The sequence below is a fragment of the Lynx rufus genome, unplaced genomic scaffold, assembly GCF_022079265.1.
Source record: "Lynx rufus isolate CCGP_SWC_20201006 ecotype Redwood Valley unplaced genomic scaffold, mLynRuf1.p SCAF_7, whole genome shotgun sequence".
NCBI lineage: Eukaryota > Metazoa > Chordata > Mammalia > Carnivora > Felidae > Lynx > Lynx rufus.
Genome location: NW_025814889.1, coordinates 119,433,837 through 119,446,472, shown reverse-complemented (window position 1 = coordinate 119,446,472; position 12,636 = coordinate 119,433,837). Strand labels below are relative to the sequence as shown.

General features: G+C 35.6%; 1 protein-coding gene across 5 annotated transcripts in view; it reads right to left on the bottom strand.

The window, feature by feature from the left end:
- The window catches only part of APAF1 (apoptotic peptidase activating factor 1), an 88,944-nt gene that overhangs the window by 61,773 nt on the left and 14,535 nt on the right, over positions 1-12,636 (bottom strand). For all 5 annotated transcript variants that reach the window (XM_047067441.1, XM_047067440.1, XM_047067439.1 and 2 more), the window contains exons 5-10: positions 9,195-9,378; positions 6,209-6,321; positions 5,979-6,110; positions 3,300-3,538; positions 2,725-2,892; positions 1,878-2,009 (exon numbers count right to left, since the gene is read on the bottom strand). In XM_047067441.1, coding sequence (XP_046923397.1) covers positions 1,878-2,009; positions 2,725-2,892; positions 3,300-3,538; positions 5,979-6,110; positions 6,209-6,321; positions 9,195-9,378 — 968 coding nt within the window. The remainder of the gene's footprint in view (positions 1-1,877; positions 2,010-2,724; positions 2,893-3,299; positions 3,539-5,978; positions 6,111-6,208; positions 6,322-9,194; positions 9,379-12,636) is intronic.

Sequence of the window (12,636 nt, the reverse complement as noted above, 5' to 3'; positions counted from 1 at the left end):
TGAAGCTTTAAAAATTTTGTCACTCTATGTGGCGCCTGGGTGGCTCAGTCAGTTGAGCATCCGACTTCAGCTCAGGTCATGAACTTGTGGTCCGTGGGTTCGGGCCCCACGTCAGGCTCTGTGCTGACAGCTCAGAGCCTAGAGCCTGCTTCAGATTTCGTGTATCTCTCTCTCTCTCTGCTCCTGCCCCACTCATGCTCTGTCTCAAAAATGAATAAATGTTTAAAAAAAATTTTGTCACTTACATAAATTGACATAAAAAGATGACCATGAAATGTAGGTTAGTAGAAAAAAAAGATATGACTATTTCATTTTTTTTAATGTTTACTTATTTTGAAAGAGGGAGTGAGAGAGAGAATACCAAGCAAGCTCCACACTGTCAGAGCAGAGCCCAATGTGGGGCTTGATCCCACAAGCTAAAAAAGATCATGACCTGAGCCAAAATCAAGAATCAGATGTTCAACTGACTAGGCCACTCAGGCTCCCCAAGACTATTTCTATTATGATCCTATTTTGGTTTTAAAGAATAAGTATATGTATCTGAGCAGAACAACTTAGAAAATTATACAAAAAAGCATTAACAATAATTGCCATCTTCATTTTCTTTTTAGTTTTCCTAAAGTTTTCCAATGAAAAACATTAAATATTAGAAATTACCTTTAAAAATCAGGAAAAAAAGTCTAAAATGGTGAGAAAAAACTGAATCCTGTCACACTATCAGACATGCCAAATTTTAAAAAGATGCACTGACCCAATAATCCCACTTCAAAAAAATTTTTGAAGGAAATAATGTAGGTACAAAGACAAGCAAGATTGTTCATTAAAGCATCATAAAGGCAAAAATCTGAAAACCTAAATGTGCAACAATTAAAGCAAATTTGGCACAGATATTTATCAGAATATCTTCATTCCAATGCAGATTATTAAATGTAAACTGTATTTTGCTAGGTGAAAAAAAACAGGGTACAACAATACACCCTTTTTTTAACCAAGAGATAACATACCTAAGCATAGACAAATTACTCAAAGTACATACAGTTTTCCAAAATGTTAACATTTTGAATTAGTTGAAGTAATGACTTCAAATATCATCTATGTGGTGATAATACCCAAATGTTCGCCATAATGTTATGGATACATTAAATTAAGTTATATTAAAATTATGTTAATCTATAATTTTTCCCCAGAAATTCATATTCATATATCCAACTACATGTTCATTATTTCCAGTCAGATGTCTTAAAAGTATAAGAAGCAGTATATTCAAAATGAGTTCCTAACACTCCCTTCACCCCGACAGACATCCGAATCTCAGTTCATATCAACTCCATTCTTTCTGTTGTACAAGTCTGGAGTAATCTTATAATACACACCAATTCCATCAACAAATCATGATGATTCTGTACCATCACTTTCTCTTTCCATGTTTTCTTTCTCTGAGCACTTACTACTCCCAAAATAGCATAAATTTATTTGTCCACTATTGGTCTCCCTAGAAAATGTAAACTCAACGAGAGCAGGGACTTTGTGCCTATGGTATATCCTCACAATGAAAAACAATACCAGTACCTAACAGGCACTCAATAAATATTTGCTGAATGAATGAATATACTTTCCCATTCTTCATTCCTCTCAAAGTTTAAAATCCATACTGCCCAAAAAAGATAGCTACTGGTAAGAAAAGAGTGAATTTTTAGGTGGTTCATTTACTAGATTTACTAAGGTACCTTTTTAAATCACTGTAGGTAAAAAGAGTAACAAAAACAAAAATACTTACATAGACTTTAATCTTATTTTTACAGGTAAAAGAAAATTCTAAACATAGGATGAAATAAAAGTGAGATAAAAAATAGTAATTTTTAAGTGGGTCATCTTACTTTGTGCATGTTAGCACTAGCCATGTGGTAAGCCAGAAAATTGTACCAATACATGCAGTCCTCCTGATCTGGTGAAAGAGTATGTGGCTGGTGATGTCTCTGGAACTGAGTGATTAACTTCTTATGTAGATCCTGAAACACAAATGAAACATTTTAGAGGACAGAAACAATTTCATAACCTAAGTATCACTATAGCTTACAAAGCTATTTAAAAATGTGCAGAGAATCAACCAAGAAAATACTTAATTACAAAAGGAAAAGATAGTAGCTTTACACTGGAGAAACTAGCAGGTACCACTTTAACCAAGTGATCAACATTAACATCACTGACAATAAGACATATCGACTTCCTAATATGATGCACTGAAGACACAACATAACTTTTGTGGTATTCTTGACAAAAAAAAATATAACCTAAATATAGTCAGGAGAAACAATCAGACAAACCAAACTAAGAGACTCTATACAAAATAACTGAGTAGTACTCTTCAAAAGTGACCATGAAAGATAAAGAAAGCCAAGAAATTTTCATAGATTTGAGGAAACCAGGGAAACATGACAATTATTATGCAATATGGGGTCTTGATCTGAACCACAAGAAGGGCATTAGTGGGAAAGCTGGTGATATTCAAATAAAATCTGTAGGTTAGCTAACAATATTCTGTGATTGTTAATTTTTTGGTTTTGATAACTTTATTATAGTTACGTAAGATGTTAACTCTGGGGGAAGCTAGATGAAGGTACATGCATAAAACTCTCTTTAACCCTAAAGACAGTTTTGCAACTTCTATAACCCTAAAATTTCAAAGTTAAAAATTAAAAAAAAAATGCACAGAGATGCAAGTACCTGAAGCTGGTTGCGATTCTTTTCTATAAGGAAATCTACTTGAAGATCATGTAAATAATAACAAAATGATTTTCCATTCCGATCACAGAATAAGAGAGACTTATTAACAAACTCCTGCAGTATGTCTTCAACTTCTTCGGTTTCCATGTCCCAGAGAATACATAACACCTGGGAATCATTTTAAGCATTTAATGTATCACAAAAATACAATTACCAGGATTGCAGATAAGATGTTAACACACATAAACATACACACAAATCATATCATAAAGCCCTGAATAACAGCATCTCAGTTTCATATGAAGAAGTTCAACTATTTGTCAAGATAGAAAAGAGAAATAACAAAGTCAGATGCTTCTCCAGCTTCACTAGAACTGAGAAATAGGAAACTAATCTGAGTTCAACACCAAGCTCTTGATGGAGACTAAGAGCAGTAGGATTTTTACATCCCCCACACCTCCTCAGTGACATGGGTCTTAACCTTCCAGTATCCTCTATAACAACATCCTTGGTACTATATCAAAAGTTCCATGTCAAAAATACCCAATGATGAGGATTGCTGGTCCTTCTATTACCTTTGTAGGCACCTTAACATCCTTCTGAAGGATGGAAAGATCTGTATAATAATCTTTGATGTCCTCTCTGAGCATTTCAACGCTTATAGACATGGCTTCATCCAGAGCCTCATAATCATAAAATGAAGATTTCCTTATTCTCTTAAATTGCTTATTCTGAAGTTGCCTAAGGTAGTAATCCCAACGGTTGGGAAAATCACGTAAAAGTGCACCAATCAAAGACACTACAAGAGGAGAACCTAAAAATAAAACAAAACAAAAAACAAAGTCACTGGGTTAACACTGTGTCATTTCAAAATTACCACTAAGAGTCACATTATTCTTAAAAAACAATTTCTGCTGCATGTTACCCAAACCCTTAAAATATTTATAAAACTTGGATTCACTTTATGTATTTATTCTAAAGAAGGCATTAGAAATAAGAAATATTTCCTTTAAGGATATCCATCACAGCATTATTTATTTATTTATTTTTCTAATGTTTATTTTTGAGAGAGAGAGTGTGAGCAGGAGGGGGGGGGGGGGGGGGACGGCAGAGACAGAGGAAGACGCAGAACTCAAAGCAAGCTCCAGGCTCCTCGCTGTCAACACAGAGCCCAATGCAAAGGCTTTGAACTCACAAACCATGAGATCATGACCTGAGCTGAAGTTGGACATTTAACCAACTGAGCCACCCAGGTGTCCCTCAACACAGCATTATTTAAAATAGTGAAAAATCTGGGGCGCCTGGGTAACTCAGTCGGTTAAACTCACGGTTTGTGAGTTTGGGTCTTGCATCAGGCTCTGTGCTAACAGCTCAGGGCCTAGAGCCTGCTTCTGATTCTGTGTCTCCCTCCCCTCAGCTCCTCCCCTGCTCACACTCTATCTCTCTCTCAAAAACAAAGATTTAAAAAAAATTTTTTTAATACTGAAAAATCTTTTTTTTTTAATGTATTTATTTATTTGTGGGGGGCAAGGAGGAAGAGAATCCCAAGAAGGCTCCCTCCGCACTATCAGTGCATGCAGCAGATGTGGGACTTGAACTCACAAACCATGAGATAAAGACCTGAGCCGAAATCAAGAGTTGGTCACCTACCCAAATGAGCCACCCAGGTGCCCCTGAAATAGTGAAAAATCTTAAACAACAATAGAGAAATGACTGAATAAATTGAAGTTATCACAATATTATGCCACTAATAACTTTTTTCAAAACATACTTAATGACATAATATTCAAGATTTGTTATATGAAAAAAGACAAGATTCAAATTATGTATACCATTGTAACCTGAATATTTTTTTCAAAGTTTTATATGTCCTAAAAGACTGAAATACTCTCGTGATGATAATAATTATCAGGTTTATGGATAATTTCTCTTTTTTATCATTTCACACATCTTTTAAATGTTTCAAAATAGGGGCGCCTGGATGGCTCAGTTGGCTGAGCGTCCGACTTGGGCTCAGATCATGATCTCGCAGCTTGTGAGTTCATGTCAGCTGTGCTGACAGCTCAGAGCCTGGAGCCTGCTTCGGATTCTGTGTCTCCCTCTCTCTCTGTCCCTCCCCTGTTCATGCTCTGTCTCTCTCTGTCTCAAAAATAAATAAATGTTAAAAAAAAAAAAAAATTAAAAAAAAAATTTTTTTTAAGTCTTGAAAAAAATTTAAAAAATAATAAATGTTTCAAAATGGACAAACGTCACCTTCACAATTAGAATACAAATGAAGTATTCTCTTCTAAGATATTTTTAAAAAGTCAATTAGCTCAGGGGCACCTGGGTGACTCAGTCGGTTGGGCGCCCAACTTTGGCTCAGGTCATGATCTCACAGCTCGTGAGTTCGAGCCCCGAGTCAGGCTCTGTGCTGACAGCTCGGAGCCTGCAGCCTGCTTAGGATTCTGTGTCTCCCTCTCTCTCTGCCCCTCCCCTGCTCATGCTCTGTCTCTCTCTCTCAAAAATAAATAAATATTCAAAAAAAATTTTTTTTTAAGTCGATTAGCTCAAAACGAACTATCTATCTGATGGCAGAATGAAAAAACAAGGTCTGTTGAAGCATTAACAACAGTGGAAGAAATAATCTTAAGAACTGATAGGACTATTTAAAATTTTAAATTTCTGTATGTCAAATAAAATACTACAAATGAAATGAAAAAGCAGACAAAAAACTGGGGAAAGTATTTACAAAAAATGGCAAAGAGCTAATAGCTTCAATAGAGTGCCAAAAGTCAATTAAAAATCTGCTATCACAAAGAAAAGTGAGTCAAGGATAATTTCTTAAAATGCAAATAAATATTCAATAAACAAGTAAAAAGTTTAACTTCACTTAACTTCATAAAAAATGCAAATTAAGAGAACACCATGTTACATACAAAATTAGAATACTATTTTTATAAAATCAAAAAAAATTAAAACTCTGATTCTCATATTTTTTTATTCTTTGACAAAAGTCATGTCTTTAACGTCTCCCACTAACGTATCATGGGTGTTCATTAAATATTATTTTAATGAATAAATGAATACCAAAATATTATTATCTATTTAGGGTATCAAAGAAAAACCTAAAATACTCTAGGTTCTAGAATACAATATTCTAGTAAAGTTTCTGGATGTTCATGTGCTAAATTGTCATACTTATTAGCTTAATTTACAAAAGGATAAAATTAGTATCTCTATAACCCTCTCATACACAAAATAAATAACCATACCTTTACATTCTTTTATAATACTGTGAGCTTGTTCTGGCAAATCTGCTTTCTTCATATTAACAAAAAGGGATAAAATTTCAAGTCCTTTTTCTTTTCCTAAGCCACTCTCCACAGAGACTACATATTTAGGACCTGTAACAAAATCACACGATATAAGTAATTTGGTTAAAATATATATAAATCTAATTGAATTACAACATAAAGGTAGTAAAAAGCATATTAACCCTTACCCATTACTGAATCTGTAACACTCTTGTCTCTGGTTGTAATAAGAATCTGACACTGATTGTCAAAAGCTTTTAATACCCAAGGATCCCAAACATCATCCAAGATCAACAGAGACCTAATTTTAAAAAAACAAAAACTTGTATTAAGTCACTAATGACATTTATTTAAAGCTTCCTTCCAATGTCTTTTAAAATTTACAAAATAAAAGATATGTATTTCATGGCTCTTCCCCTTTGCTATATTCGTTTCACAATATACTGATACAAATAAGGAAAAAAAATTAGACTTTCCTCTCTTCCAACCCAAAACAATGAATGCATTTTATTATTTTCTTAAGTTTACTTAATTTATTTTGAGAGAGAGAGAGTGTGTGTGCGCAGGGGAGAAGGAGAGGCAGAGAGAGGGAGAGAATCCCAAGCAGGCCCCACACTGGCAGGGTCGGTCTCATGAACTGTGAGATCATGACCTGAGCCAAAATCAAGATTGGAAACTTAACTGAGCCATGCAGGCACCCCAATGAATGTATATTAAAGTTAAGAAACCTATAAAAACAGAACCGTGTAGGTATTAAAAAGTGGTTACCAAGTGCCTTAAAAGAAGTTTCCAAGTAATGAGGTTTTTCTTTTTTTTTAATGTTTTTTTATTTATTTTTGAGACAGAGAGAGACAGAGCATGAACGGGGGAGGGGCAGAGAGAGGAAACACAGAATCTGAAACAGGCTCCAGGCTCTGAGCTGTCAGCACAGAGCCCGACGCGGGGCTCGAACTCACGGGCCGCGAGATCGTGACCTGAGCTAAAGTCGGCCGCTCAACCGACTGAGCCACCCAGGCGCCCCAGTAATGAGGTTTTTCTAATTTAGTCTTTAAGTACCAAAACCAAATGAGAAATGAGCTCAAGGTTAGCATTAGAATCAATCATATAACAATGACCATTTTAGCCTTTTTTTTTTTTACCAACAAAACTAGCAATTTCATATGTTCTAACATAATGCACTAGCAAGAATATTACCTTTCATTTGGTACACTAGTGGGGGTCTTTTCCATCTATAAGTCAGTTTGTTTATTCCTAATGAACCTCTGTGCCAATTCTTAATTGGTTTCTCCAAAAGCTTTTTTGAACTCAGCAGAACATACAGAGAAAAAAATACAACTAAAAGCTGATAGGGTAATTATACACTAGCATTTTTATACTAATGGCACATCACTTCTGTGCATTACAAAAAAAGACTCTGGGTACACACACAGCCTGGCAAATTGCCAAAGCATAAACCACAATGATGTTGATAAACAAAACGAATGACAGGGTGCCTGGGTGTCTCAGTCAGTTAAGCATCCTACACTTGATTTCAGCTTAGACCATGATCTCTCAGTTGGTGAGACTGAGCCTCATGTCAGTCTCTGCACTCACAGCGCAGATCCTGCTTGGGATTCTCTCTCTCTCTGCCCCTCCCCCACTCATACACATCCACACACACACTTTCTAAAAATTAAATTAAAAAATAAATTTTAAAACAATTTAAAAAATAAAACAAAATCAATGACTTTATAAGCCATGGCCTGATACATGTGTTAGCATTTACAGTATTCCTAAACAGAAATCACTTTTACTTTCATAGGGAAGGGAAGCAGGACTAGGGAGAAGTTACTACACAAGAAAAGAGTATTAGTTAGTGGTCTCAATCCCATTTCCTCCAGGAAAATAGATACCAGTGACTATCAAGGGAAGGGGGCAATAACAGAGGGATCTGGAAGAGAAAGAAGCCAGAGAGAAGGGAGCTTGTCCTCTGTATTATGCATCCATTAAGAATCAACTACGAGGCTTTTCCCAAATTACTACTCTCACTCAATATTCTGATATTAATCCCCTTACCAATTTAAGAATCACTGCCATACTCACCACTGTTACATATGAAAGTGTACTGCATCATCAGCTACACTGCAGCATTAAAAAAAAGTTCAGCGCCATTACCTAATTCTCACCCAATTTACTGCTGAACTCTCAAGGAAGGCTTTATTCATCATTGTACTTGCAACACTTGACCCAGAACCTGGCAGAACACTCAATGTTGGTTAAATGAACCAATGAAAGAATGGTTGTTAGATCAGGGAAATCAAAGTGATGACTGAATCCCAGCTGGTTAACTATTGATGATTATATTGTTAACATAAGCAGCAACCAAGCTATTGTCTCCCTTCTGGCTAATGAAAATTGCAAAACAGTTGATAACAGCACCTGGCATTTAATTATAATCTTATTTATTGAATGAATTATTTAAATAAACAAACAAAACACACTCTTGAAGTACATGAAAGTAGAAAAGTTAGATATACATATATCCAAAAATTAATACAACACAACAGAAGGGTCCCATTAAATAAATAACCCTTTTACCAGGTGCCTATATTTATTCGGTCTCTTGTTCAATGTTATCCATCAGAAACAACAGATTCAGGAGCACCTGGGTAGCTCGGCTGGTTAAGCTTCTGACTCTTGATTTCAGCTCAGGTCATGATGTCATAGTCATGAGATCAAGCCCTGCATCTGGCTCTGTGCTGGGTGTGGAGCCTGCTTGGGATTCTCTCTCTCTTTCTCTCCCTCCCCCTCTCATTGCCCCTCCCCTGCTGGCACACACACTGGTGTACACATATGCTCGCTCTCTAAAAATAAACATAAAAAAATAAAAAGAATGGATTCAAGGTAAGAAGCTTGCATTTTCTAGCAAAGATCACTAACCAACTCACCTTCTTAAGAAATACTTCTTGAGCACCCCAGTGGTAGATAAGAGACATAGTAGGTAGAATGCAAAGAAAAGTAGCAATTTTTGCCCAGTGGCAGCCACCTTTGTTTTAATACAAGACAAAGAACAGCAGAAAAGCAACGGTTCATTCTTAGATCTCTACTGAAGAGCAAGAAAAGGGTATGATGTTCTCAAACTGTCAGCAGTTAAGTCTCATTGGGACTTCATACATTAAATTTGTCTATCTGTACCGTGGGTGTTTACGCAGCATCAGAATGCGAAGGCGGTCTTTAGCCTCTTCAATATTGAGTGGAAGCCTCTGGGAGAAACTCTCATCCTGATCCAACCGTGCGCAAAGATTCTGCAGTTTCATCAGAAGCCCAGACTTGTCTTGTTTCCCAACTGAAACCCAGTGCACACCCCCTGGGAAACAACCTAGGAAAATAAATAATAATAATAAACTTAAGGTCTTTGAACAGGTGTCCTGCTTTGAAAGATTTTGGTGATTAGATTTGCTCCAATTTCAACCTCATCCTATCTTTAATTTCTCTTGATTCAGTGTACACATTTCGCTTGTAGAGTACTGTCGAGCTTTATAACCTGAATCTAAGAAGAGCTGAAGATGTGAAGAAACTGAAGTATGAAATAAATCTGTTTATCAGTAAAATCTTACCAAACTAAAATTTAGTTTTTGTCCTATGTCATCAATGATCACTGTAAAACATAATTTCTCAAACTCAGTACTTTTGACATTTTGGGCCAGATAATTCTTTATTGTAAGGAACTTTCCTGGGCATTGTAGGATGTTTAACAGTCTCCCTGGCCTCTACCCACTATATGCTAGTAGCATTCCTCCTCCCTGATTATGACAACCAAAGATATCTCCAAACATTGTCAAATGTCCCCCTGGGGGCAAAATTGCCTCTGACTGAGAACCACAGATATCCAGGAACACATAACTCACTCATTATGGTTCTCGTATAGAAACTTAAAGTAAGAAGTTAGGTTCAAGTCTGGCTCTACTGCTTACTAGCTATGCTATCTTTAGCAAATCACTTAACCTCACTTTCATTTGTTATACTGACGTATACTAAGGTATTATTTACCTTACCTATTTCAGAGTTACACTGAGAAATTAATAACATGTAAATTTGCTATGTTGTTGACTGTAAGGTATTATAACAGACAGGATTACTAGTGATATGGATCTGAGAGCACCCTGCAAATATTAAGCTTTGAAGTAGTAGGCACCATATAAGAATGGAAATTATTATTACTGTTACTTTCAACTGTTAACATCATTATCATTGTTAATTAAGCCACAGTATATCTTACAATACATATTTTTACTTTCATAGGTATCAGGAGCCAAAAATCTTAAGCCTTCATAGACTATACTTAATCAGCTCCATGTATAGATTAAAAAAAAAAAAAATGCAAGAAGGGTTCCTATGTGTAAAATATGGTGAGCAGTAGCATTAGACCATACCAGTGGCATTAACCATAAAGATTTATATTAGGTAATCATAAATAGTATAAGAAAATACAAAAAATAAAGATTAATAAGCTATAACATACCAAAGGGCAATTTTTGTTTACTGGTATTTACAAATAATTAAGTACAAAAATCACTATTATAAAACCTTAACCATCCAAAAGAAAGATCTGTATAAATGCAAAGACCTACTTATGACAGATATTCTAAGGGTTCTACATATTAATCTATTTTTAATCCACATCGTAAACTATCAGGAAGACACTTATTTTCCCCATTTTATAGATAAGGAAACTGAGGTATAGGAAGATTGAGTAGTTTGTCCAAAGTCACACAGGTTAATAAAGTAGAGCTGGGATTCAAACCTCCAGCACCACTGCTCATTCTAAACTATTCCACCTCCTCAAGGATATTTACTGCAGCACTATTTTCAACAGAAAAAAGCTGGAAACAAACTGCAATGTCCACCCTAACCACCTCTTCCCAAGCCTGAGGCAGGACCAACTGAGGAAAGAGAAAACCTTACATATAAATGAAGTTTGGAATATTAAATAGGCCTTGACATTTTAATTATTGAAATTAGATTGCTGGAATGCAAACTGGTGCAGCCACTATGGAAAACAGTATGGAGATTCCTCAAAAAGTTAAAAACAGAACTATCCCATGGTCCAGCAATGGCACTGAGTATTTACCCAAAAAATACAGAAACACTAATTCAAAGGGATACATAGCAGCATTATCTACAATACCCAAATTATGGAAGCAGCTCAAGTACCCATCGATTAATGAATGGATAAAGATGTATATATACACAATGGAATATTATTCAGCCACAAAAAAGAATGAAATCTTGGCATATGCAATGACACGTCTGAAGCTAGAGAGTATAATGCTAAGAGAAATAAATCAGAGAAAAACAAATACCATAGGATTTCACTCATGTGGAATTTAAGAAACAAATGAGCACAGGGAAAAAGAGAGATAAACCAAGAAACAGATTCTTAACTATAGAGAACAAACAGATGGTTACCAGAGGAGAGGTGGGAGGGGGGATGGGTTAAATAGGTGATGGGATTTGTTTGGGATGATGTATGGAACTGTTGAATCACTATACTGCATACCTGAAATAAATATAACCTTGTAAAGAATAAAGTTACAGTTACATCAAAAAAAATTTTTTAAAAAGTACACTTGTGATGAGCACCAGATGATGCAGAATTGTTGAATAGCTGTATCATATACCTGAAACTAATCGAACACTGTATGCTACCTAACTGGAATTAAAATAAAAACTTAAAAAAAAAATTAGATTGTTTTTAAAATTTGAAGTGACCTGGGGACTCTGAACCTGTACAAGGTGAGGGAAAGAATCAGTCCCAGGGAAGTTTTGAACAGGCAACACGGGAAAAAAGTTGTTTTTTGATTACACCCTATAAACTTCAATGCAATAATTACACATCTGCTAACTAAACCTAGCAAAATTGCCAAGGTTTATGGTCATAAATTTACACTGGAACTAAGTTGGGTGATTTTCTTCAGCAAAGAGGAAGGAAATTATGGTCTGGATGAAGCAATGTGGAATAAGCAAGTAACTGGATGAAGCAATGGGGACTAAGCAATTAGATCCCATCTCCTAGCAGAGAAGAAGCAATCAGCTTTTACCCAAGTAAGGAGAAACTAAAGAGCCAAGAGCATGTGCTGTGAAGCAACTGAATAATGGGCAATAAAAACCTAGGTCTGAGCCTAGGAGGGTGCTAATGGGATAAATAGTGAGGATATTATGGAATCAAAAAGAAATAAGTCTTGGTAGATCAGAAAACTGTAGTAGTGAACTTGAAGAATAGATGGAGGTGGGCAAAGGGTAGAACAGGTTTAACGTTAAGATTTCAAAAGTAGTATCATTTCCGGTATTGGCAAGGACAAGGGTCCAGTCTGTGATCAAAGAAGCAAATGGCTAAAGGAAAATAAAGACAATGGTCACTGCAGATAAAGAAATCAAGAAAATGAGAGGCCAAGGTTTTGGATGACTCATCTATATAAATGTCAACTGATATTACTAAGAGTGTCAACAGAAGAAGAGCTTAAATTTATAATTAAGAACTCCAATCATCAATGAATGAGAACAATATCATAACTGGGAAGGATCAGAGAAGTGAACTTCAAAGGACAAAGACTTTAGCTGGAAAAGGGAGTATTAA